Genomic DNA, 23,694 nt, shown 5'->3' with positions numbered 1-23,694 from the left:
TTGGTACTGTGACAAGTGTGTGTGATTCCACTGTTAGTCTAATCCCAGTTTTCACACATTTCTCCTTTTATCAGAGAAGAGCTGGTCACAAATCTCCTTGACGACTGGAACGGCTCATTAAACTAATTCTCACAATGAGGAGAGCCTCTCTTCCCGAGACGGATGATCAGATCCTGCAGGAACGGAGGAATTCCCACAAAAGAGGCGAAAGCGCGAGAGCAGAGAGTCGAGCAGCAGCATTGTGAAGAACCATAAAAGAGTTTGCCGAGGAAATAATGAGCGTTTTATAAAAGGGGCGACAAAATAAAAAGACAGTAACTTGCCAGTCGGGTGGCGGGATTGTTTCTGGTTATTTTCTAGCGGCTCGTTGAGATCCACACACACAGCTGAATTCCTCACGGGTCACACACACTCGTTTTCATTCGGGTCAGATTTACTCTGGATCCGTTCCTCAAACACACCCACAGAAATACTCGGAGAATGCCGTCAGTGAAGCTAGAACCAAAAACAAAACCCAAACAAAGCAAGGAAAGCTGGTAGTAACACGGAGAAAACTACATTATATAAATACATATTCTCTCTTGATTTTGGGGTGGAATGCAGTATGATCTACAGATTTTATTGAGAGGTTACATCTCATGTTTAGATGATCATCTGCTTCTGACGCTCATTTATTCCTGCCTTTAAAGCATCACGAGTTGCACACGGATGAGTGGAAACTGAAAGAGCATCACGACTCAATGAAACTTTCAAAACAGGCCATGAATGCAGAGCATCATCCAGATTTGTTTAGGACCTTCAGAGCGCAGTAAAAGAGAGAGAGAGAGAGTCCAGAAGACAAGCGGCCCGTGTTTACTCGGTTGGATCTGTGCCTGAAGTCTCCAGCAGCCAGACATGAACCTACAGCTCTCTCACAGAAACACACTTCCCCTTTACTCAACATTTCCACACCGGCCAGGAGCTTTAATCCCGTCTGATTCAGACATTCTTGCACTTGTTTTGGCATGTGTGTGTGTGTGTGTGTGTGTGTGTGTGTTTGTGTTTCAGAAACAGCTCAGAGATAACACTCACCACCAGAATAATTACAGCAAAAACTGCCTTGTCAGGTAAAAAGAAAAATTACAGACTAATGCCATAGTGATCATCCAAAAGTGTGGCGTTTTTAAAGGAAGTCTCTTGTTCAAAAATGCTTAAAATAGTGAAATATTATTACAATAAAAAAAAAAAAAAAAAAAGTTCTCTGTGTGAATCTGTGTTAAAGTGTAATTTATTTCTGTGATGCTCCGCTGTATTTTCAGCATCATTCCTCCAGTCTTCAGTGTCACATGATCTTCAGAAATCATGAAAATATGATGATTTTCTGCTCAAGAAACATTTCTGATTATTATCAATGTTGAACACAGCTGTGCTGCTCAATATTTCTGTGGAAACTGTGATACATTGTATCTTCCAGGATTCACAGAAGAACAGAAAGTTTGAAAGAACAGCATTTATCTGAACCAGAGATCGTTTGTCACATTATAAATGTCTTTACTGGCACTTTTGATCAATTTAATGTGTCCTTGATGAATAAAAGTACAAAAACCCCAAGCTTTTGAACCAGTAAGTGTCTATTAGAGTCAGTGAATCCAGCAGATGTTGTGAGCGCATCTCTCATGTCCCTCACACACAGATCAAACTCAACACCTGAACAAACACACACTCATCTGACGACGTACAGGAGACCCCAAGGACTTCAGCACTAAACCCAAACCAAACTTCAACTTCACACCGAAACCCCCCGGCCTCGAATACAGCAACAAAACCAAAGCAGTAACTCGCGGACATGAGGAAACTTTCAGGAGAAAACAAAAAAAACTTTTATAAAACACAGCTGATATTTTTTTGCGTCGTGTGTGCAAAAACTGTCACATGCAACAATCCTAACTGTAGTCTCTGCACGGTTCTAAACACTTTCTTAAGACTCTGAAAACCAACTGTTGTTAAAGGGTGTAACGTGTTACAAAACTACAAAGCAACACCCAAAGAGCATATTCTGCAACGACGTCTAAAAAAAGCAAGCATTGCAAAAGATCCTCCGGCCTCCCCACAGAAGACTGATAGGAAGCTGCTTTTATTACATGTGACATCATGAGAAAACTCAGATTTTCCAAAACTTACAGAATTCAATTTAAACTGCACTCATCCGAGCCGCTGCTCCATATACTAACGAAGTTGTATTTCTCATGAGGAAAACAAATAGAGCTAAGATGATAGCGAGACATCCTCTGCAGTCATGCAATGATATTTCCATCTGGAGAACCCCACTGAACCGGATATCTGATACCACGCAGAATAAATCCAAACATGACATGAAGACGATCATCTTCAGACGCATTTATTCTCATAAACACACGAGAGTTTCCAGAACACTCTTTCATTATCACCGTGTATTTTATTCTCCAACCATAAATAAATGTCTGTCAGCTGTAAAGGAAAGCCAGATCAAATTCATACTTCCTCAATTAAAACACTTCCGAAAGCCAAGCGCTCCCAGCGCTCCCTAAAAATACTCCTTCTCTTCCTCCTGCGGGACTAAACCCTCGGGACGACCGGAACAATGACACGGGACAGAAAACACGAAAACGCCGACAGAGACACAGTCTTTATTATTTCTGCAGTTTATCTGGGCTGACCTCGGTCTCACGCAGCAGTCTAGACATTTATAAAACACACGTCAGATCAGACTCGATCTGCTTTGTTTCTTCATCAGGTTTGGAGAAATGTAGCATTGCATCAGTGTCTCAAACAGCTGATAAAACATCACAATAATCCACAGCACTCCAGTCCGTCAGTTACCATCTGGAGATGATTTAATCAGATTGCTAGATGTTAAAACAACACGAAAACACAATGCACTTCTGTCTGAAACTCTTACTGCATCATGATATTTCTAAAACATGTCATGCATCTCCATCTCAGAGCATGCTTAATCTGACTCCAAGAATGCATCACAGTCACCGTCGGCAGAATCCCGTAAAATTGCTGTTTAGAGATGCTCGGATAAGACATCTTCCCATCTGAACACCCAGCGAGACGTATAAATAAACCCTACACACACACACACACACACACTGCATGTGGATCTGCACCAGCTGTCTAATTGCTCAATGATTGTTTCCTGAAGAAAAGCAGAAACACATCTCTTCAAATGCATCTCAAACAAACACGATACGCTTGTAGTAGAACATAAAAATAGCTCTTGAATCTTAAAACTGTCCGATCTTTTTGCTTATTTATCTTGGGATATGTCTATTCCACTTGGTTGAGAAAGTCCCAACTAGTACAGAATGTGAAGAGTTTAAAGTAATTTTCCACTGACTTTATAAACTAAATAAAGTCTATTTAAAGCAAAGAACATAACTGAAACCCAAAATATATTGTATATTATTATTATTTTCAGATACAATATTATTTTACTCTATTTTATTTAAAGATAGGAATACATATACATCCTGTAAGTAAATAATACATCCTGCAAAACTACTAAATTACAGAGACAGTCTATGAGCGCATATATATATAATAATAATTAATAATATTGTGAAATAATGTGAAAATGCCAAATATCAGCCGATATATCGGTCACTTACATTTTATTTTACAAAAAAAAATTACTAAATTAGAAATAAATAATTTGAAATATATATATATATATATATATATATATATATATATATATATATATATATATAATTTTTTTATTTATTTTATTTTTTGTCCAATGTGCTAATTATAAAAATAAAAAAAAAGCCAAATGTGTGCCGATATATTAACCTTGGCAATATATTTGTCACTTGTATTTATTTTAGATAAAATGTACAAAATAAGAAATTAATAAAAATAAATCAATTTTTTTTAAAACAATCAGCAAACCAGAAAAATGTGTTCGCTTTTGCAATAATAATAAAAAAAAGCCAAATATCGACTTTTATTGGCTTTTGCAATATATCATTCAAACTACAAAGTATCATGGTAGTATCATCTGACACTATATTACTGGTGTGGAACTTTTCTAAAAAGCATAAACATTAAACAGATTTTCCTAGAAGGTTTTAAACTTGAACCCTTTCAAACCTCTTTGATTCAGGCCTGGAGCTCCGTCACAATGAAGAGACAAAGAGCTTCTTCTTGGAGATCCATACATTTCTCCGTTCAGGATTCAGTGTTCAGCTGTTAAACTTCTACTTAGACAAATAACCCCAGAAACACTGTTCCCTTGGGGACTTTTAGTTTTAACCCTGGTAAGGTCAAAGTAAAAAACTGACCCCGTCTAAAAACATCTAGCGTGTCTGATTACACCCGTGAAGACCAGAGCGTGAACTGTGAGAGTCTGCAGTGCTGGGAAACTGAATGAATGGAGAATGAGAGTAAACGGCTGAGACAAGTAAGTAGTTAATAATCTCTCACGGGAGTAAATAATTAGTGGCTACCTGTGTTTTAAAAGATCAGTGACGAAAACAGTTTGATCCTCAAACTATATAAATTATACATTTGCAATTGTGAGTGAGTTAATGTCTCGCGAAACTGACATTTTTTCTCGGAATTCTGAGTTAACATTTCGAGATACTGACATTATTTCATGGAATTCTGAGTTTACATCTCGAGATACTGACATTATTTCATGGAATTCTGAGTTTACATCTCAAGATACTGACATTATTTCATGGAATTCTGAGTTTACATCTCGAGATACTGACATTATTTCATGGAATTCTGAGTTTACATCTCAAGATACTGACATTATTTCATGGAATTCTGAGTTTACATCTCGAGATACTGACATTATTTCTCGGAATTCTGAGTTTACATCTCGAGATACTGACATTATTTCATGGAATTCTGAGTTTACATCTCGTGATACTGACATTATTTCATGGAATTCTGAGTTTACATCTTGCAAAACTGAAATTTTTCTCGGAATTCTGAGTTTACATCTCGAGATACTGACATTATTTCATGGAATTCTGAGTTTACATCTAGCGAAACTGACATTTTTTCTCGGAATTCTGAGTTTACATCTCGCGATACTGACATTATTTCATGGAATTCTGAGTTTACATCTCGCTAAACTGACATTATTTCATGGAATTCTGAGTTTACATCTCGCGATACTGACATTATTTCATGGAATTCTGACTTTACATCTCGAGATACTGACATTATTTCATGGAATTCTGAGTTTACATCTCGTGATACTGACATTATTTCATGGAATTCTGAGTTTACGCCTCGCTAAACTGACATTTTTCTCGGAATTCTGAGTTAACATCTCGCGATACTTACATTATTTCATGGAATTCTGAGTTTACATCTAGCGAAACTGACATTTTTTCTCTGAATTCTGAGTTTACATCTCGAGATACTGACATTATTTCATGGAATTCTGAGTTTACATCTCGCAATACTGACATTATTTCATGGAATTCTGAGTTTACATCTCGCGAAACTGAAATTTTTCTCGGAATTCTGAGTTTACATCTCGCGATACTGACATTTTTTTCTCGGAATTCTGAGTTTACATCTCAAGATACTGACATTATTTAATGGAATTCTGAGTTTACATCTCGCCACACTGAAATTTTTTCTCTGAATTCTGACTTTACATCTCACGATTCTGACATTTTTTCTTTGAATTATGATACATTATAATATAACATTATAATATAAATTTGCAATTGTAAGTCAGTTAATGTCTTGAATCTTTTTTTTCCTCACAATTAAGACTTTCTTCCTCTGAATTCTCTGTTTACATTTTACAATTCCGACATTTTTGGAATTCTGATTTTACAACTCTCGGTTCCCAGTTATAAATTTGCAAATGTGGGTTTATTAATGTATTGCATCTTTTTCTCACAATTCAGGCTTTTTTCCTCTGAATTTTGAGTCTCTGGATGCTGACATTTTATCTGACAATTCTGAGTTTACATCTCACAGTCTTTTCTTTCTTGAAACTCTGATTTCACATCTTGCAATTGTAAGTTATACATTTACAATTGAAAGGGAGTTGACTTAAACTTTTTCCACACAACTGCAAGAAAAAAAAAAGTCCTTCTGTATCTCTGAGATTAAAAAGTTGCAGTTACCTCATTCATTTTTTTCTTCCGCCGCCGAAAACAAGCTTCAATACACAAGAGATTTAATAGAGCTCAACTACAAAACCTGTATTCACTAAACTTTCCATGACTTTTATGATTTCATTTGTTTCCATGGCTTTATCCCGTATATAGTTCCAAGTTTTCCACAATTGTGGGAAATGCTGCAAAGAGTTACAGCATCCAGAACCACAAATACGCAAGTGAAATGTCTTCGCTGGACCAACACAAGCATATTTTAGGGGACATATAAAACAGATAAGAACTAAAAAACACCTCATCATTTGTTAATCAAAGCACTGTAAGTCCAAACTTGATCAAAGTTCATGCGCAGCAGACAAATACTCCCTAAAGTACACAAGAGACACTTTCAGCATGAAACCAGTTTCCATGCAATGAGATGAATGAAACAGGTGGAAAAGACCAATGCACAACATCCACAGAGCACAGAAAATATCAGTTTTAATATGCATGCATGTGATTAATGCATGCATTTTATAATGCACTAAAGAAAAACAGAAACCAAAACTTAAAAAGCATCTGAAAAACTTTCAAGAACTTCGAATAAACATCTTTTGAAGCAATCTTTTTGACGTTTTAAAGAAGTTTTACACTAAATTATTTCAGATCATCCAGTATTTTGATCTTAAATCACAAAATATCATTGCACGCGTGCATCTGAAACATTTTAACCAGTAAAAACGCTATTGTCATTAATAACAACATGCGTCTACAAACTCTCAGCAAGATGTTTTCCCCAAAACAAGACACGAGGACAGCAAACACAGGCGCTAAGTTCATTAACTGCACATTTACTGTCTTTGAAAACTAAGGAAAAGTCTCTAAGAGCTGTGAATGTTTCATTTTGATGTAGTTTTTCAGGACTGCACACGTTTAAGCATCAGAAACAATAGCTCAGAGTCTTTAAATGGACACTTACCGACTGAGTTCGTCGTTATTTGAGGCGTTTGCCGTTCATTCGCACCTCGGAGACATTTATGTGTGAACTATTTCCATTAGAGAGATTCTGTATGAACATCTCACATGCAGCAGCACTGACTGACTTCTGTCTGAACTCAAACCCGCTGCATTAAAGCACAGAAGCAGATGGGCGGGGCTTAGCGACAGAAACTTGTTACAAATGTCTTAACAAAAATGTTTCATTTTTTTTATGTTCATCTCGCGGTTAAAACAATAGGCTATATATATATATATATATATATATATATATATATATATATATATATATATATATATATATATATATATATATATATATAAACAATTTCAGTGTTTATGCCTTGCAATTTTTTTCTGATGAAGCAAGTGCGCTATGCACCGTGCAAGACGTCATACATGTTACTTTTCTCAGCGCTGATCAGGATGGACCAATCACAGTCAATGATGACTGCTGAATTAATAAATTTGTAAATATTTGATTTTTTTTGGTAAATATAAATTGTAAACAATTATTTTCCAAGCGTATAAAGACAAAAAAAGAAAGAAATGAAAATGTCATTAATGGCATGCGCAACAACAAGACAACAAACTTAAAATATTTTCTTTCAGCAAGACATTTTCCTCTAAACAAAGCACGAGGAGAACATTAACATTTTCAATTCTTTGGAAGTTTCTTCAATACACAGCTAGTTTTTAACTACTAAGAAAAAGTTCAGTGTTTTTATTCAGTTGCAAATTAATCAAAAGCTCGTGATGTTTCACGTGTTGCTTTTCTCAGCGCTGATCTTGATGAACCAATCACAGCCGTTGATGACTACCGAATTATTATTATTTTTTTGCTTTCAAATATATATATATATATATATATATATATATATATATATATATATATATATGTATGTATATTTTTACAAATATTAGCATGTTTCTTAAATATATTAATTTACCAAATATTTTCTAACCGTATAAAGACAGAAAAAGTAAACATTTTGTCAATGGCAGTGATTTTATTCAGTTGCAAATTAAGTGCCTTTTAACCAAAAGCGCCAGAGTGCAGTGTTACTTTTCTCAGCGCTGATCAGGATGGACCAATCACAGCCGGGCTTGAATACTAACTATGGATTGGGGTTAAAATAGTTTTTTAAGATATTTCTGTGGCAGATTTCTCTCTTTATATCAGGTAATATATACGATGTCCTGAAATTTAACATAGAAAAATCGTTTACTCAAACTATATATCTGAACTATCAACACCAACACCCTTTTTTAAGTCAATAGCTCCCTCTGTAGGTCATATAATAGCACAACCTCCTTAAATAAAATAAAATAAACCACAATTAAAAACATCCACACACAGTCTGTACATATTATTTTTATTGAGACTTTCCGAGATTAATAGTTTAGACATTAAGTCAAGTCATTAGGTAAGTTTTTGATGCACATTAAAAAAAGTCTATGTACAAATTTGCATCGTAGGGTATGATTTTTCAACATAAATGTCATTTTTGGTTTCATAAATTCAGTTTGCTAAAACAAAAAATATAATAATAAAAAGAACACTTAAAAACTAAAATAAAACTCCTAATGTAGATAATAGAAATCCAAAACAAGAGTTTACACATTAAAACACCGAGCCATAAATCAGATCTCAAAGAAACTAAGATAGGAAAGTAATCCGTAATGCACTGCTTTAAGATGAACTGACGAGGCAGCATTTAATAACATAAAACAATCCAGTCTTCAAACAGCTGAATTGCAAAATAAAAGTACATGGCTCAAAAATCATGATTTCGTCTTTTGTGGTCATTAAAACGTGATTATTATATGCTATTTCAACACATATTTACCCCTGAGTGAAATCCAAGAAGCTAATATATAAAGCAAAGGACAGAAATAAGAGAAGTGAAAATGCTGACGCTTGTTTCAAACTCAGAACAAGCAAATCAAACGAACTTTCAGCAGTTTACAGCCCGTCTACTCAAAACAAGTGAAGAAACCACATAATTATTGCATTTACAGATTGATTCCAGATCTCGCAGCAGTAGTTTGGTTAGATGTCCTGTTAAATATGCTCAGTAGGGTTTGGTTGTGCTGTTGTAGACGAGTTTCTCTGAATCCTCGTAGGTGTGAACGTGACCACCGTTGACAGCTGTGTGCTGATATTTGTTCCTGTGCTTCTTCTTTCCCTTCAGAAGATAAAATGTGATCGCGACCAGCAGGACGGCGATGGCGATGCCCAGAACGATGGCGATGCCAATGATCACTGAACACAGACACGAGAGAGACACGTTACTCAACATTATTTTTTAGTGTGAGGATACTAGTGCAACAGAGAAATATCATATGACATTTAAACAAAATGAAATATTGTCTTAGATCAGGGTTATTATAGTTAATTTAAACTATAGAAAACATTTGTTACTTCACATAAAATACTAATAAAAATAATATAAAAAACACAAATATAAAACAATTTAAAAAAGTAATAACAACATGAAAATATATAAATAATAATAATCTAAAAATATATAAAAATAAAAAAGAATAATATAAAAACACCAAAATAAAAAAACAATAATAATAATCTAAAAATATATAAAAAACAATAATAATAATAATAATAATAATATAAAAATATATTAAAAAAACAATAATAATAATGATAATAATATAAAAATATATAAAAAACAAAATAATAATAATATAAAAATATATAAAAAACAATAATAATAATATAAAAATATATCAATAATAATATAAAAATAAAAAACAATAGCAATAATAATAATAATATAAAAAATATACAAAATAATAATAATAATAATAATAATAACAACATAAAAATATATATATATAAAACAGTAATATAAAAACATACAAATAAAAAACAATAATAATATTATAAAATATATCCAAATAAAAAACAATAATAACAATAAATCACTAATAATAATAATAATAATATAAAAATATATAAACATAAAAAGCAATAATAATAATAATATAAAAAATTATAATATTACTAAACTTAAACTAAAAATTATATAGATATAAGTCGCTTTGGATAAAAGCGTCTGCTAAATGCATAAATGTAATTCGTTGCTAGGGTGAATTCATCAAAACAACTAAATATTTAACTAAAATAAAATAAAACCTGTAATCGTATCTCAGTGATATATGAGTAATAGGTCACGGTACCTCGGTTTAATCTATGACTCAACATTCATCTTTTAAAGGACAGCAGGCAAGGAAAGATATTTCTGCTGTTAATTATAAAGAATGTTATTTGTATAAGTGGTGTTACCTGATTCATTGTTGCCCTCTAGTTTCTCAAAGTGAGCTCGTCTGGCAAACACATCAGTCTCTGAAAAACAAAATAAAGACATGATTGCAAGAGAAACAACTTTAGTAAGTTTACATACTCATGTTTTCTGAAAGCAGTCATCGGATGCCCAGTTTCCACATGTTTATATATAATTCTTCAGGCTCTTAATGAAAAGTCTGTAACATAGCTTGGTTAAAATTTTTTCAACTGTAGTGTAAAAACACCTTTTTTAACCCGTCAAAAACAGCTCTTTTCAAAGCACGCCGTTTTGTAGCATGTTCCTTTAAATGTTAATGAGCTCTGCTGACTCCTCCCCCTCTCTTTCAGAGTGACCGTAAACTTCAGCCACATTCACCGTGAAACGTTCTAATCCAAAGATGCATTTCAAAAACCTTAGACTCACTTCTTCTGGAGAGCTGAAGATGGATCACGAATGATTCGCGCGAACATAAACGCGTTTATGAAAATCCGGTCGCATTCGCTTTAAAAACAAACGTAATCCACTGCGTCTTCAGCGGTTTAGGAGTAAATGACGACTGCTGTGTTCATTATTACATCAAGAAGAGAACACCTCGATCGCTTAAGATTCATCTGCTCCGACGGTGAAACACTGGACTGATGACAGTCACTCAGGGGGCGGAGCTACAGTGCTGAAACACTACTGTCAATCAAACTCGTGTGGGAGGGGCCTGTTTTGTGATGTCACACAGACTTGAGATTTGAGAAAGGGTGGATTTTTATCATTATAGGGTGGCCGTGTACACACACATTTCAGTTCAAACAGCTTGTAAAAGTGCATGACCCCTTTAATAAAAATCTTATGTGGATGATAATAATAACAATACAGTAAAACCCACCGGTCACTCCAGTGCACGACTCCATGCACTTCTCCTCCGTTTCAAAGCGGTTTTCATTTCCATCACAGCCGCCGTAGTTGAAGCGATCACAGACCTGCTTGTACGGATTGAAGTACCAGTTAGTGAAGCTCGCGCGACAGGGGCCTGTTAGCGGCGGCTCCACGCAATGAACTGGAAGAATGAAGACAATATTAGGAATTTAACAGTAAAGTTCACAAAGACACTTTACAAAGACAAAACAATGCATATGAGAACATGTGATGAATTAAATATCTGTCGCATTTCCTAATTGTATTTTATATTTAAGTCAACTTATGTAAATTTTTTAAAAAATAAACTGCATTGATGAAAAGTATCATCTATCCTACTTAAAAAGATTTAAATGTGCATATACCTTGACAGAACATTTAATTAATATTATTATTATTATTATTAATACATAAAAAAAATATATAATGCATTTCATAAAAAAATTAAATACAGTCATTAGTCTTTCAAGATATAATTATAATGCAAAATATTTAAAATGATGTATTTTAGGTTTGCACAGCAAACAAATACATATAAAAAAATACAGTGATGATTAAAAAAAATAGATATATATATAATCAATAAATTATTTAAAGTTTGCATGTATCATAACAGAAAATAACATGCAAATGAAATAGACGAAATTTTTTTAAAGATAAAATTATTATAAAAAATAAATATTTTAAATGTGTGCACATAGTATAAAAAATTTAATAGAATTAAATAAAGTGATGAGTTTTGAGATAAAAGTATAATACTTTTATAAATGTTTGCATATAGAATAACAAAAATTATATATATAAAAAAAAACAGAATTATCATAATATTAAATGTATTATTAAAAATATATGTTTTAGTTTTGCATCTGATAAAATTAACATTTTATAATACAATGATCAGCTTTCGAGATAAAATTATAAATCAATAAATATTTAGAGATATATGTGACCCTGGAGCACAAAACCAGACATAAGGGTCAAGTTCAATAATAAATAATATAATGAATAATCTTTCCATTGATATATGGTTTGTTATGATAAAACAATATCTGTCTTTGTAGCAATGCATATTACTAATCAAAAATAAAGTTTTGATATATTTATGGAAGGAAACTTACAAAATATCTTCTTGGAACATGATCTTTACCTAATATCTTAATAATTTTTGGCATAAAAGAAAAATCTATAATTTTGACCCATATAAAGTATTGTTTGCTATTGCTACAAATACACCCCAGAGACTCAAGACTGCTTTTGTGTTTCAGGGTCATATATTTAAAGTTTAAAGTAAAAAATGTGAAATATAAATCACCTTTGCTTTTATCCACATTAATATCCAGCAATCGACCGAACTTACGGTCCACTAAACAGAAAGAGGAGAAAAACTGAAATTAATCCATTCAGTCACACATAAACCTGAGCATCATTTCTGTTTCCAATTAAAGTACAATCAAAACAAATAAATCTCTATTAAAGCATCACATGAAATCTGCACTTAATGTCAAATGCTAGCCTCTCAGTGAATAACAACTTGATAACTTGAGTGAATTATAGCTTAAGTACTAAGGTGATGTTTATCATGTACATTTGGGACTTTAGAGACTCTCTTCTGCTCATCAAGGATGCATTTATTTAATCAAAAATATGAAAAAAAAACTGTAATCTTGCAAAATGTTTTTACAATATAAAATAACAGTTTCTATTTTAATATACTTTAAAATGTAATTTATTTCTGTGATGCAAAGCTGAATTTCCATCAGCCATTACTCCAGTCTAAAGTGTCACATGATCCTTCAGAAATCATTCTGATTTGTTGATATTTTTATTTTATTTTACTTTGTGCTGCCAAATATTTATTTGGGAAACTGCGTTACTTTGACATGATTCTTTGAGGAATAAAATGAAAAGCATTCATTCAAAATACACTGTGTGCAGAATTATTAGGCAAATGAGTATTTTGACCACATCATCCTCTTTATGCATGTTGTCTTACTCCAAGCTGTATAGGCTCGAAAGCCTACTACCAATTAAGCATATTAGGTGATGTGCATCTCAGTAATGAGAAGGGGTGTGGTTTAATGACATCAACACCCTATATCAGGTGTGCATAATTATTAGGCAACTTCCTTTCCTTTGGCAAAATGGGTCAAAAGAAGGACTTGACATGCTCCGAAAAGTCAAAAATAGTGAGATATCTTGCAGAGGGATGCAGCACTCTTAAAATTGCCAAGCTTCTGAAGCGTGATCCAATCAAGCGTTTCATTCAAAATAGCCAACAGGGTCCCAAGAAGCGTGTGGAAAAACCAAGGCGCAAAATAACTGCCCGTGAACTGAGAAAAGTCAAGCGTACAGCTGCCAAGATGCCACTTGCCACCAGTTTTGCCATATTTCAGAGCTGCAACATCACTGGAGTGCCCAAAAGCACAAGGTGTGCAATACTCAGAGACATGGCCAAGGTAAGAAAGGCTGAAAAACGACCACCACTGAACAAGACACACATGCTGAAACGTCAAGGCTGGGCAAAGAAATATCTCAAGACTGATTTTTCTAAGGTTTTATGGACTGATGAAATGAGAGTGATTCTTGATGGGCCAGATGGATGGGCCCGTGGCTGGATCGGTAAAGGAGAGCTCCAGTCCGACAGCAAGGTGGAGGTGGAGTACTGGTTTGGGCTGCTATCATCAAAGATGAGCTTGTGGGGCTTTTTCGGGTTGAGGATGGAGTCAAGCTCAACTCCCAGTCCTACTGCCAGTTTCTGGAAGACACCTTCTTCAAGCAGTGGTACAGGAAGACGTCTGCATCCTTCAAGAAAAACATGATTTTCATGCAGGACAATCCTCCATCACACGCGTCCAAGTACTCCACAGCGTGGCTGGCAAGAAAGGGTCTAAAAGAAGAAAAATTAATGACTTGGCCTCCTTGTTCACCTGATCTGAACCCATAGAGAACCTGTGGTCCATCATGAAATGTGAGATTTACAAGGAGGGAAAACAGTACACCTCTCTGAACAGTGTCTGGGAGGCTGTGGTTGCTGCTGCACGCAATGTTGATGGTGAACAGATCAAAACACTGACAGAATCCAGGGATGGCAGGCTTTTGAGTGTCCTTGCAAAGAAAGGTGGCTATATTGGTCACTGATTTGTTTTTGAATCAGAAATGTATATTTGTGAATGTTGAGATGTTATATTGGTTTCACTGCTGAAAATAAATCATTGAAATGGGTATATATTTGTTTTTTGTTAAGTTGCCTAATAATTATGCACAGTAATAGTCACCTGCACACACAGATATCCTCCTAAAATAGCTACAACTAAAAACAAACTAAAAACTACTTTCTAAAAATATTCAGCTTTGATATTAATGAGTTTTTGGAATCATTGAGAACATGGTTGTTCAATAATAAAATTATTCCTCAAAAATACAACTTGCCTAATAATTCTGCACTCCCTGTATATATATTTTTTTGCTATCACTTCTCAATTTAACACAAACTTGCAGAATAAAATTTTTAATTTCTTTAAAATAAATTAAGAATAAAAATGGACTAACCCTAAACTTTGGAACAGTTTTCTTACAGATTGTTATAAAATATATATTTTAAATAAATGCTCTTCTTTTTAACTTTTTATTCATCAAACAATCCTGAAAAAAGTATCACTGGTTCCAAAAACAAAAAAAACAAAAAATATTATTCTGATTTCTGAAGATCATGTGACACTGAAGACTGGAGAAATGATGCTGAAATTACAGCGGAGCATCACAGAAATAAATTACAATTTAAAGTGTATTAAAATAGAAAGCATTATTTTATATTGTAATAACACTTTGCAAGTTTTTTAACGGATAAATACAGCCTTGATGAACAGAAGATCTAAACTGAACCAAACATTTGAGGTGTTGTGTGTATCCTGTGTTTGGATGTTTGTCCTCACGTTTGGAGCATTCAGCCTCGTCCGAACCATCGCTGCACTGCTGTTCCCCATCACACTCCAAATCTTTCCCGATGCAGCATTTATTTGAGCATGAGAAATGATCCGGACCGCAAGCCTCGTCACACCGCTCACCTGTGTGTGTTCAGAAGACCACTTCACTCACACACGTCTATATGAATAGCCTTATTAAAATGAAATCATCAGCACTCATGGACTTACTATGATCATGGATCGGACCTAATCTTCCAGACGGCGGCGGATCTAAAACTATAAAACAAGTAAAACAAAAAAGCCTTTTTTTGAAAAGTCACTCTAAAGAATGAAATTAAAATAGTGTATTTTATATAGAAAAAAAACATGCACAGAGAGAAATTACAGAAATATGGCACATAAAGAAGTACATTATGTACATTATGATATATATGTATATGCTTGTCCTTATTTGTGTGTTGCTTCTCAATAAAGAGTCTGCTAAAGGAGTAAATGTATTTACAGACAGGGTTATGTTTTAATAAAGACAAATATTTTTACAATATTTACTCACAATAAGTATATTATAAACCTATAAAAGGTAAGATGTTTTTTGCACTCTGACAGTTTTAACTGGCATGCACTTATAACAGAACCATGAAAAGCTCAATACCTGAAACTTTGTCGCAAGCGTTCTGGCATTCGTTGAGCGCCAGGTAGTTGTTGCGGTTTGGTTTGCAGCCTCCAAATTTGAACTGCTCACATTTCTCAGTGGCGGCGTTATAGTGCCAGCGTGGGAAAGAGCCTCGACACGGACCCTCTTTCTTTGGCACTAGACAGTGATCTGAAGGGGAAAAAGTCTGTTATAAAATACCAAAATTATAATATAATTTACATGCAATACTGCATATAAAGTCTACTGAATTAACACTTGTATCAGCTGCTGCTTTTAGCACCTTGTAAAGTGTCAAAATGCATGTGAAAATGCAAATTAAACCTCTGCGGTGAAGAGTTAATTATGAGAATTTAAAACTATAAAATTTAACCATTTAAGAGACAAAGTGGAAAACTCATGATAGTAACTAGAGCCCAACCGATATATCGGTATCTGGGAATATGTCGCCGATAAAATGCTTGTAAATGGTGTAATTATGTAGTTTGTCCAGCAGAGCATTGTTTGTTACTGCCCTGGATGAAACGCATTAAAGCTCAAGTTTATGGAATACCATTTGAATGGTCATATCTCCGTAACGGCATAATAGATCTGCTTAAATTTCGGGGATCAAGGCCCCCTTTCTAAGGGAGTGTACACGTTGCATTCAAATGGCATTAAAGTGAGTGAGATATGAATTTAAACTGTGTATTTTTTGTGTATTCCTTTACAGAGATATATTATGTCAATCTTCTCCAGTAAGTTTTGTCTGTGTGTGAAAATAGTAGCGCAAATCCGTGAAAGAATGCTCCGAAGTGAAATAAACTTCAACAGAATAAAGTTGAATGGAATTTAAATAAAGTTGAATAAACTTCAACATTACTGTTCAGCACACTGATGTCAGACTCATTTTGGATAAAGTTTATTGTCATTATAAGATAGTCATTATAAGAGTTTTTAATCACCACATTCTTGAGTTATCATTGCAAAAAATGTTTATGTATATATATTCGGTTTATGTATATATATTATTCTATATATAGTACCAGTCAAAAGTTTGGACAGACGAATGGGAAAGTGTCCAAACTTTTGACTGGTACTGTACTATAATATACATAAAGAATATCGGCCGATATATCGGTTTCGGCCTATTTTTATTCCCTTGTATTGGGATAGGCACCCAAAAAGCCATATCGGCCAGGATCTAATAGTAACTTTAGAGTTTTAATGCAATTAATGTCAGTATCAAATGTCACATCAATACACTTATCTTTTATGGAAACTTGAATTAAAGCTTGAACAATATACTGTCAAGACAGGTTTAAGTTTTGATTTATGACTTAATAAAAGTAAAGCTGTGAATGAGCAAGCAAATACAAATATAACATTGATGTAGTAAAATTATGCATGTCTTGTCACGTCTCAAACGGCTTTCCTAAATGTGTTTTACAGTCGTTTGAATACTGTACTGCTCATTTACATAAACGTGTGTGTGTGTGTGAACACAAACTATTTGAAATATGAATGCTTATTCAAAAATAAAACTGAAACTATCAATTACATTACACAACACAAGATGAAACATGAAAGACCATAGTATTTACCATAGTAAATAATGTCTCGTCCCTCAGTTTGTAAAAAAAAAAATAACATTTGTATTATAGGTTAAGCTCTGTACCCAATTATTTGCTGTCTGCATGTCACAGATCCTGCTGATAAACATGCATTTGACTCTTGGAAAAACATTAGTATTTAATACATTTTTGATGTCTATGTCACACATTTTCTTGCCATCACTGATGAGACAAACACTGCACTTTGAAAACACAATGCAGCAAAACCCTATAAATAATGCAAAAACACTATAAATAATGCAAATGCAACATGATCAATTGAAATGAACACAAAGTCATGTAAATATCGGTTCAGCATGAAAAAATAGAACTGGTCTACAATTCAGCGTTCATATGGATTCTAGATTTATATTTTACAGCAAGACTGCTTCACAAATGCTCAATCATTCTCTGTGAAACTCCCACCCCAAAACCTGCCACACCAGTTTGTGAAACACTCAATTCTAGGAAACCTCAAGCAATCAGTCACAAAACAATAATTAAAAACAAAAAACAAACAATAAATCAAAAACAAAAAATGATTTCAATTAAAAATAAACCATTAAACTTCTGATCAAGTTCTGATCGATCAAGCAAAGTTGAAATTACTTACTAATAAAGCTCCTTTTAATAGGAAGTATGAGGGAGGGGAAAGCTATTTTTAGAAAACAAGACCAGTCTGGGTTAACAGAAGGAAATTACTTATGTATTCAAGTCTGAGAAATCTTGGAAAATGGTTAATCCATTTTTTCCGACAACTATTTTTAAGGTCACTTCAAAACCTGTTGGACTAGAATCTCAGGATAACAGCGCATGTGAATTTCACTGTGAGGAATCAGAGAAATGACTGCGAAACACTTATCAGAAAACATGACAGAAATTATTCACTAAACACTTTAAAGCAAGCTGTTGCTTTTAATATCATAGCACATACGGATCAGGCTTTGGTCAGGTTTTTGATTGGCTTATGCACGTCAGTTTCTGAGTGAAAAAAACATTATTTATGGATAATTTTGGCAATATTGAATGAAAAACTGAGGTGCATGAGCTCAGTTTAATGAGGCCTATGATCAATCAAATCCAAAAAGAAATACAAAACCTGTGCTTATTAATCAAGATGACAAAAAGATTGAATCCTAAATTAGGATATCATACAACAAAATAAGAGATCTACAAGTCATTTTTGACCAGGAACACCAAAAGGATTGAAAAACAGATAAATAAATGAAGTAAACACACAACATGTTTTTCATGGACTCACGGAGTGACTGTTCTGGCGTCAGGACCAAAACTGCCACCTCGGCAGATCCCGTCTGATTAGCGTCATCTGTGACCGTGAGTTTAAATCTATACATCCCCGGAGAAAGATTGGAGACAGTCACTGAATCCTCAAACTGCCCTTTCTGTCAAAAAAAATAAATGAATAAGAGATTAAAATGAGAAGTGTACATTATTGGTTATATTGGTTAAAATTACATTCAAGCTTATACATACACAATGCATGATAAATCATTTTAATGCATTAATTGTGCCCCGTAATTCACCTTATGCTCTGTAATTCATTGCAACACCTTTAGAAAATATAACTCATCAAAAGAACCAATTTCAACCAATATCGGTAACACTTTAACCGTTTATATAATATTATAAAAAAAAATGTATGCATTAATAATGCATTATAATATTTTTAATGCAATAATTATAATATACTATTATAATATTCATATTTTCATTGTTACAAGTATAATGCAAAATCAAATGCATGAAAACAACCAATTTCAGTAAATATCGGTAACACTTTACTTGAAGCCTATGTAATGCATTATAAAAATATTTAAATATAAAAATATAAAGCAATAATTATTCCTTATAATAATGCACTGTATGAACTCAATTATATTAACACTTAAATTATAATATTTATCTATTCATTGTTACACCTTTAGAAAAAAACTTAAAAAAAAACTTTACGACAATCCTAACCAACAAATATCGGTAACACTTTACATGAAGCCTTTACATATAATGCATTAGAAAAGTATTTTTAATACATTATATTTTAATATTTATCTATTCTTTGTTACGCCTTTAGAAAAGTAATTCCTTAAAAAAACGATTTCAACAAATATCGGTAACGCTTTACTTGAAGCCATTCAATGTAATGCATTATAAAAGTCTTCTAATGCATTAATTATGCTTTGTAATACATTGTATGATCTCATGAATAATTACAACCACAGTTATAATATAACACTTACCAATTAATTGTTATTGTATAAATATAATCAGATAATAATTCATTAAAACACATGAAAACTACCAGTTTCATATGTAGCGAGGAATTTGCAAAGTGCATATAAAATTTTTTTATCCTTTATATTTTATACTTTTCTTACAATTATTTATAAAAATATATGATGCATTATAATAAACATTATAATGCATCACATTATAAGGCCACAAACAGGTAAAGGTAAATATCTAAACAGAAAAAAATTACTAAAATGATAGTTTAACAAAGTCATACATAGGCACCATTTACATCGGTCTAATGTCTACAAAACTAATCTTGCACATTTTCAGAAAATATTATTCTGATAATGATCCTGAACTCACATTAATAACAGCCGATGGGTCTCCAGACACCTGTACCCACTCATATTTTACTATCTTTTTATCATCTTTGCTCTCAATGCCGTTCAGAATCACATCTTCTTTGGGTTGAACCACTCGGTCTTGCCCGGTCACTGCGACTGGAGGTTTGTCCTCCACATCTGCAAGAAATCAAAACATTGCAGCGATTAAATATTACACAATATGAATCAATATCGGTGAAAACTACACACAATGCCAAGAACGATAACGAGTAAGCAAGCCAGAGCCTATGAGAGAATAATACAAGGCAGATCTTCAACACTGAAGATGAGCTGAGTTAGGAAAACTACTGAAATGCCTGAGACATGCAAAGGAAATGAAAGTTTGAGACTAAAAGATACTGAGACTAAACAGGCTGTGTGATAAGATTCTACATGGTTGATTTACAGTTTAATTTACAGTCATTCTCTTCCACAAAAACAGCAGAACTTCTTTTTTGATAGTCAATCAGATTGTTGTGATGTAAACTAAATGCTCTTGGCTATTTAATTTATATTAAATATGTAATATTTAATATGTCTTGCCAGTCGTTGCAAAAAACTGCACTAGCATTATTTTTGTATCACTGAGATACTATTATATGTATGTTTTTATGGTAACACTTTACAATAAGGTCACATTAGTTAATGCATTAACTAACAATGAACATTACTTACAATATGACAAAAATATGTTAGTTCATGTCAGCTCAGATCCATTAAATATTATTACCGGAAACTACTTTTGCTTTTAAAAATGTATTAAGAAATGTTTAAATTAACTTGAATTATTTTTTAAGTATTTTGCCATTCTTATTACTTTTTTAATACTTTGAATTCTTTTTTTTATGATTTCCAATTTTATTTTAATGTTTACTAATTTTTTTATTCGTTTTTGGGTTATTGATGATATTCATGTATAGTGTTTGTAAACGATAAATTACGATATTTAAATAATAGTTTTAGCTATTTTTAACTAAATAAAAATGATGCATCTGAAATTAAAAGTTTTTTTAATATCCATTATATTTAATTTTTTATATTTCACTTTCATTTATTTCTATGTTTTTAATAATTTTAGTTATCGATATATATTTTTGGGTCCTAAATCTTTTTAAATTATTCCTACGCCTCTGGTTACTTCAACACTTCAGAAGATTCAGCAGGAATGGACATGCATGAGTATTTCCAGGAGCATTTTCTCCACAGGTTTAAGACAAATCCAATGGAAAACACTGCATATAAAAATCCTGAATATACTCAAACTGTAAAAAACACGAGACGTCTAAAACAGACTTCTACACACATTTACGATCATGTTCCTTACCTGGCACCTGTTGCACAACGTGATCTTTAAAAACAGATTTCAAATCACAATGATCAACTATCCTATACAGTATATAGAAAAAGTAATGTCTTTTAATATCATGATTTCCTCTTACCTGAAGGTTTTTCCTCAAGGTAATCTTTAAAAACTGATATCAGAAGGTAGTTGCTGAAGCCATTCTTCCTCACAAAGCGGCAGACTTTCCTCTGTTTGTACAAACAGTTGAATTTAAAGCACGTGCTGATGCTTTTGGTATTTCCTCCATGTTCTATCAGAGCCACATTACAGTTTGGATCACGACAACAGGCCAGAATACATTCTTCAGGCCGAGACACTGGAGGAGAAGACAGGAACGTGGCCCCTTCCTTCACAGATTCACCTGTGTCCAACACAAAATCCTCTTTGCCAAGACTGAACTTATCCATGCATTTCCCTTCATCCTGAGCCTCTGATGGAGCCACACGGAGACAGATGTGAAGAACGACCGCGGTCCAGAAGAACCAGAGCCGAGATGGAGACATTCTCCAAATGAACAGAAGCCTGTATAAACTATTCAAAACCAATCTGAAAAGAAAGAACTTTATATTATATATAGCTGGTAGGATGAAACACTTAAACACACAACGAATCAAAAAGGAGTAATTCTTCAAAGAACAAAACCTCCAGTAAGAGCCCTTTATAAAAGATTATAAATAAATCTGAAAAGAAAGAGATTAAAAAAATAAAAGTTAAAAATCAAAACTAACAAATAATACATAAATGGATTTATATTATAGGGGTTTATTCAATCTACCTCCTATATTTATATATTTATGTTTATTTATAAATCTATGAAGATTAAAAAAATAAAAGAGTATTTATTAATTGAATTTATTAATTAAGAGTATTTATAGTATTAAGAATAAAACGTACAATAAAATCCCTTTAAAAATTATTTAAGAGACATCTGAAAAGTAAGAGAAAACATTCAAACTAACAAATTAAATGTATAAAACATTGTCGTATGTTAAATCCAGAACGAATCTAAAAGGAGTCATAAGACGACAAAAACTTCAAAAAACTAAACTTTCAATTAACATTTTATTCATAATCAATCAAAAAGGAGTTAAAACAAAATAAAAGCCATTTATAAATTATAAAAGACCAATATGAATTGAAAAAAATAAACAAATTAAATCTAATTATGATTTATATTACATATAGCTGGTAGAATGACCAAATCCACAATAAATAATAATTAATTAAAAATGCCATTATCAAAATAACAAGCACTCCAGTAAAACAAAACAACAACAATACGTCTAAATATTTATAACACATCATAATTAATAAATAATGACTAATTCCAAAAATAATTCATAGGAGTATTTCTCCTAAGGACAAATACCCAAATCAACGTGAGAACATTAAAATAGATTTTTAATATACGATGTGACACTCTAATACATGTATTATCGTCACTCGCTCTTTAAAGAAAATATTACGTTTTGTAACTTTACACTATTTGTAGGCTAAACAAAGTCATTTTCTCCCTTAAATTAAGGTTTAGTCTAAAACGACTTGAAATAATTAAATTGTGTAATTAGTATTACGAAACACAAAAGCGAAACTTTTCTAGCCCAGTGTTGTCGCAGATATCTGCTTTACTCCGACAGAAACATCTCAGGCCGCCGGAAGAAGAAAAGAAAAGATACTTGCTTTTGTGTTCGTCGGTAAAATATATAAACTTAAACACTTCTTACCTACTGAAACAGCTCCGAGACGGAGTGACTCCTCGTCAGACAGAGATAAAACGTCGTTTCAAGCAGGGTTTCGATGGAAATGAGACGTTGTTTCGAGTAAAGCCGCGGCGGTCAGATCCGGAGCTTCAGGTGAGGTGTGTCCGATACTGAGATACCTGCGCGAGCAGGAAGTGATGACGTCACGCGCTCGAGTCAGACTCCGCCCCCTCGCGCTACAGTGAACCACACGCTCTCTGCGTTATTCATTTAAATGCTTGGAGAAATATATATGTAGCCTGTGTATTACCGGTCTGTCTGTCTGTCTGTCTGTGATTAATTCTTATGAGGATATGTTTTGTGTGTGTCTTGGTTTTAAAGTCTGAGTCTGACTCAATCAGATAAAAAGGACATGACTTAACCACAGGCTGACACATGATGTCTGTGGCTAAAGTGCGTGTATGTGTCTTCTGTAAAGAGCCAGTACCCGAAATATTATAAAAGAAGTCGTTAAACATATATATATTAACTTTGTCTACATTTA

The 23,694-nt window shown here is 33.1% G+C and overlaps 2 protein-coding genes across 6 annotated transcripts in view; both read right to left on the bottom strand.

Moving 5' to 3' along the window:
• LOC127933321 (pleckstrin homology domain-containing family G member 3) overlaps nt 1-7,224 on the bottom strand; it is a 43,508-nt gene extending 36,284 nt beyond the window's left edge. For 2 of the 5 annotated variants that reach the window (XM_052530228.1, XM_052530232.1), the window contains exon 1: nt 7,075-7,224. The gene's annotated coding sequence lies outside the window, so the exon portion shown is untranslated. The remainder of the gene's footprint in view (nt 1-7,074) is intronic. The other 3 variants (XM_052530231.1, XM_052530230.1, XM_052530229.1) reach the window with 2 other exon arrangements.
• Nucleotides 7,225-8,450: 1,226 nt separating this feature from the next.
• On the bottom strand, nt 8,451-23,470 carry LOC127933225 (kunitz-type protease inhibitor 1). Its single transcript, XM_052530037.1, has 11 exons — nt 23,175-23,470; nt 21,548-21,996; nt 20,089-20,246; nt 18,734-18,875; nt 15,881-16,051; nt 15,457-15,504; nt 15,238-15,369; nt 12,618-12,668; nt 11,277-11,447; nt 10,399-10,458; nt 8,451-9,357 (listed from the first exon to the last, which is right to left on the bottom strand). Exons 2-11 carry the CDS (start codon nt 21,951-21,953, stop codon nt 9,167-9,169), a joined length of 1,530 nt encoding a protein of 509 aa, XP_052385997.1. The 5' UTR covers nt 21,954-21,996; nt 23,175-23,470; the 3' UTR covers nt 8,451-9,166.
• Between the last annotated feature and the right edge of the window lie 224 nt (nt 23,471-23,694).

This window comes from Carassius gibelio, chromosome A17 (genome assembly GCF_023724105.1).
Source record: "Carassius gibelio isolate Cgi1373 ecotype wild population from Czech Republic chromosome A17, carGib1.2-hapl.c, whole genome shotgun sequence".
NCBI lineage: Eukaryota > Metazoa > Chordata > Actinopteri > Cypriniformes > Cyprinidae > Carassius > Carassius gibelio.
This window is presented reverse-complemented; position numbering and strand designations above follow the sequence as displayed.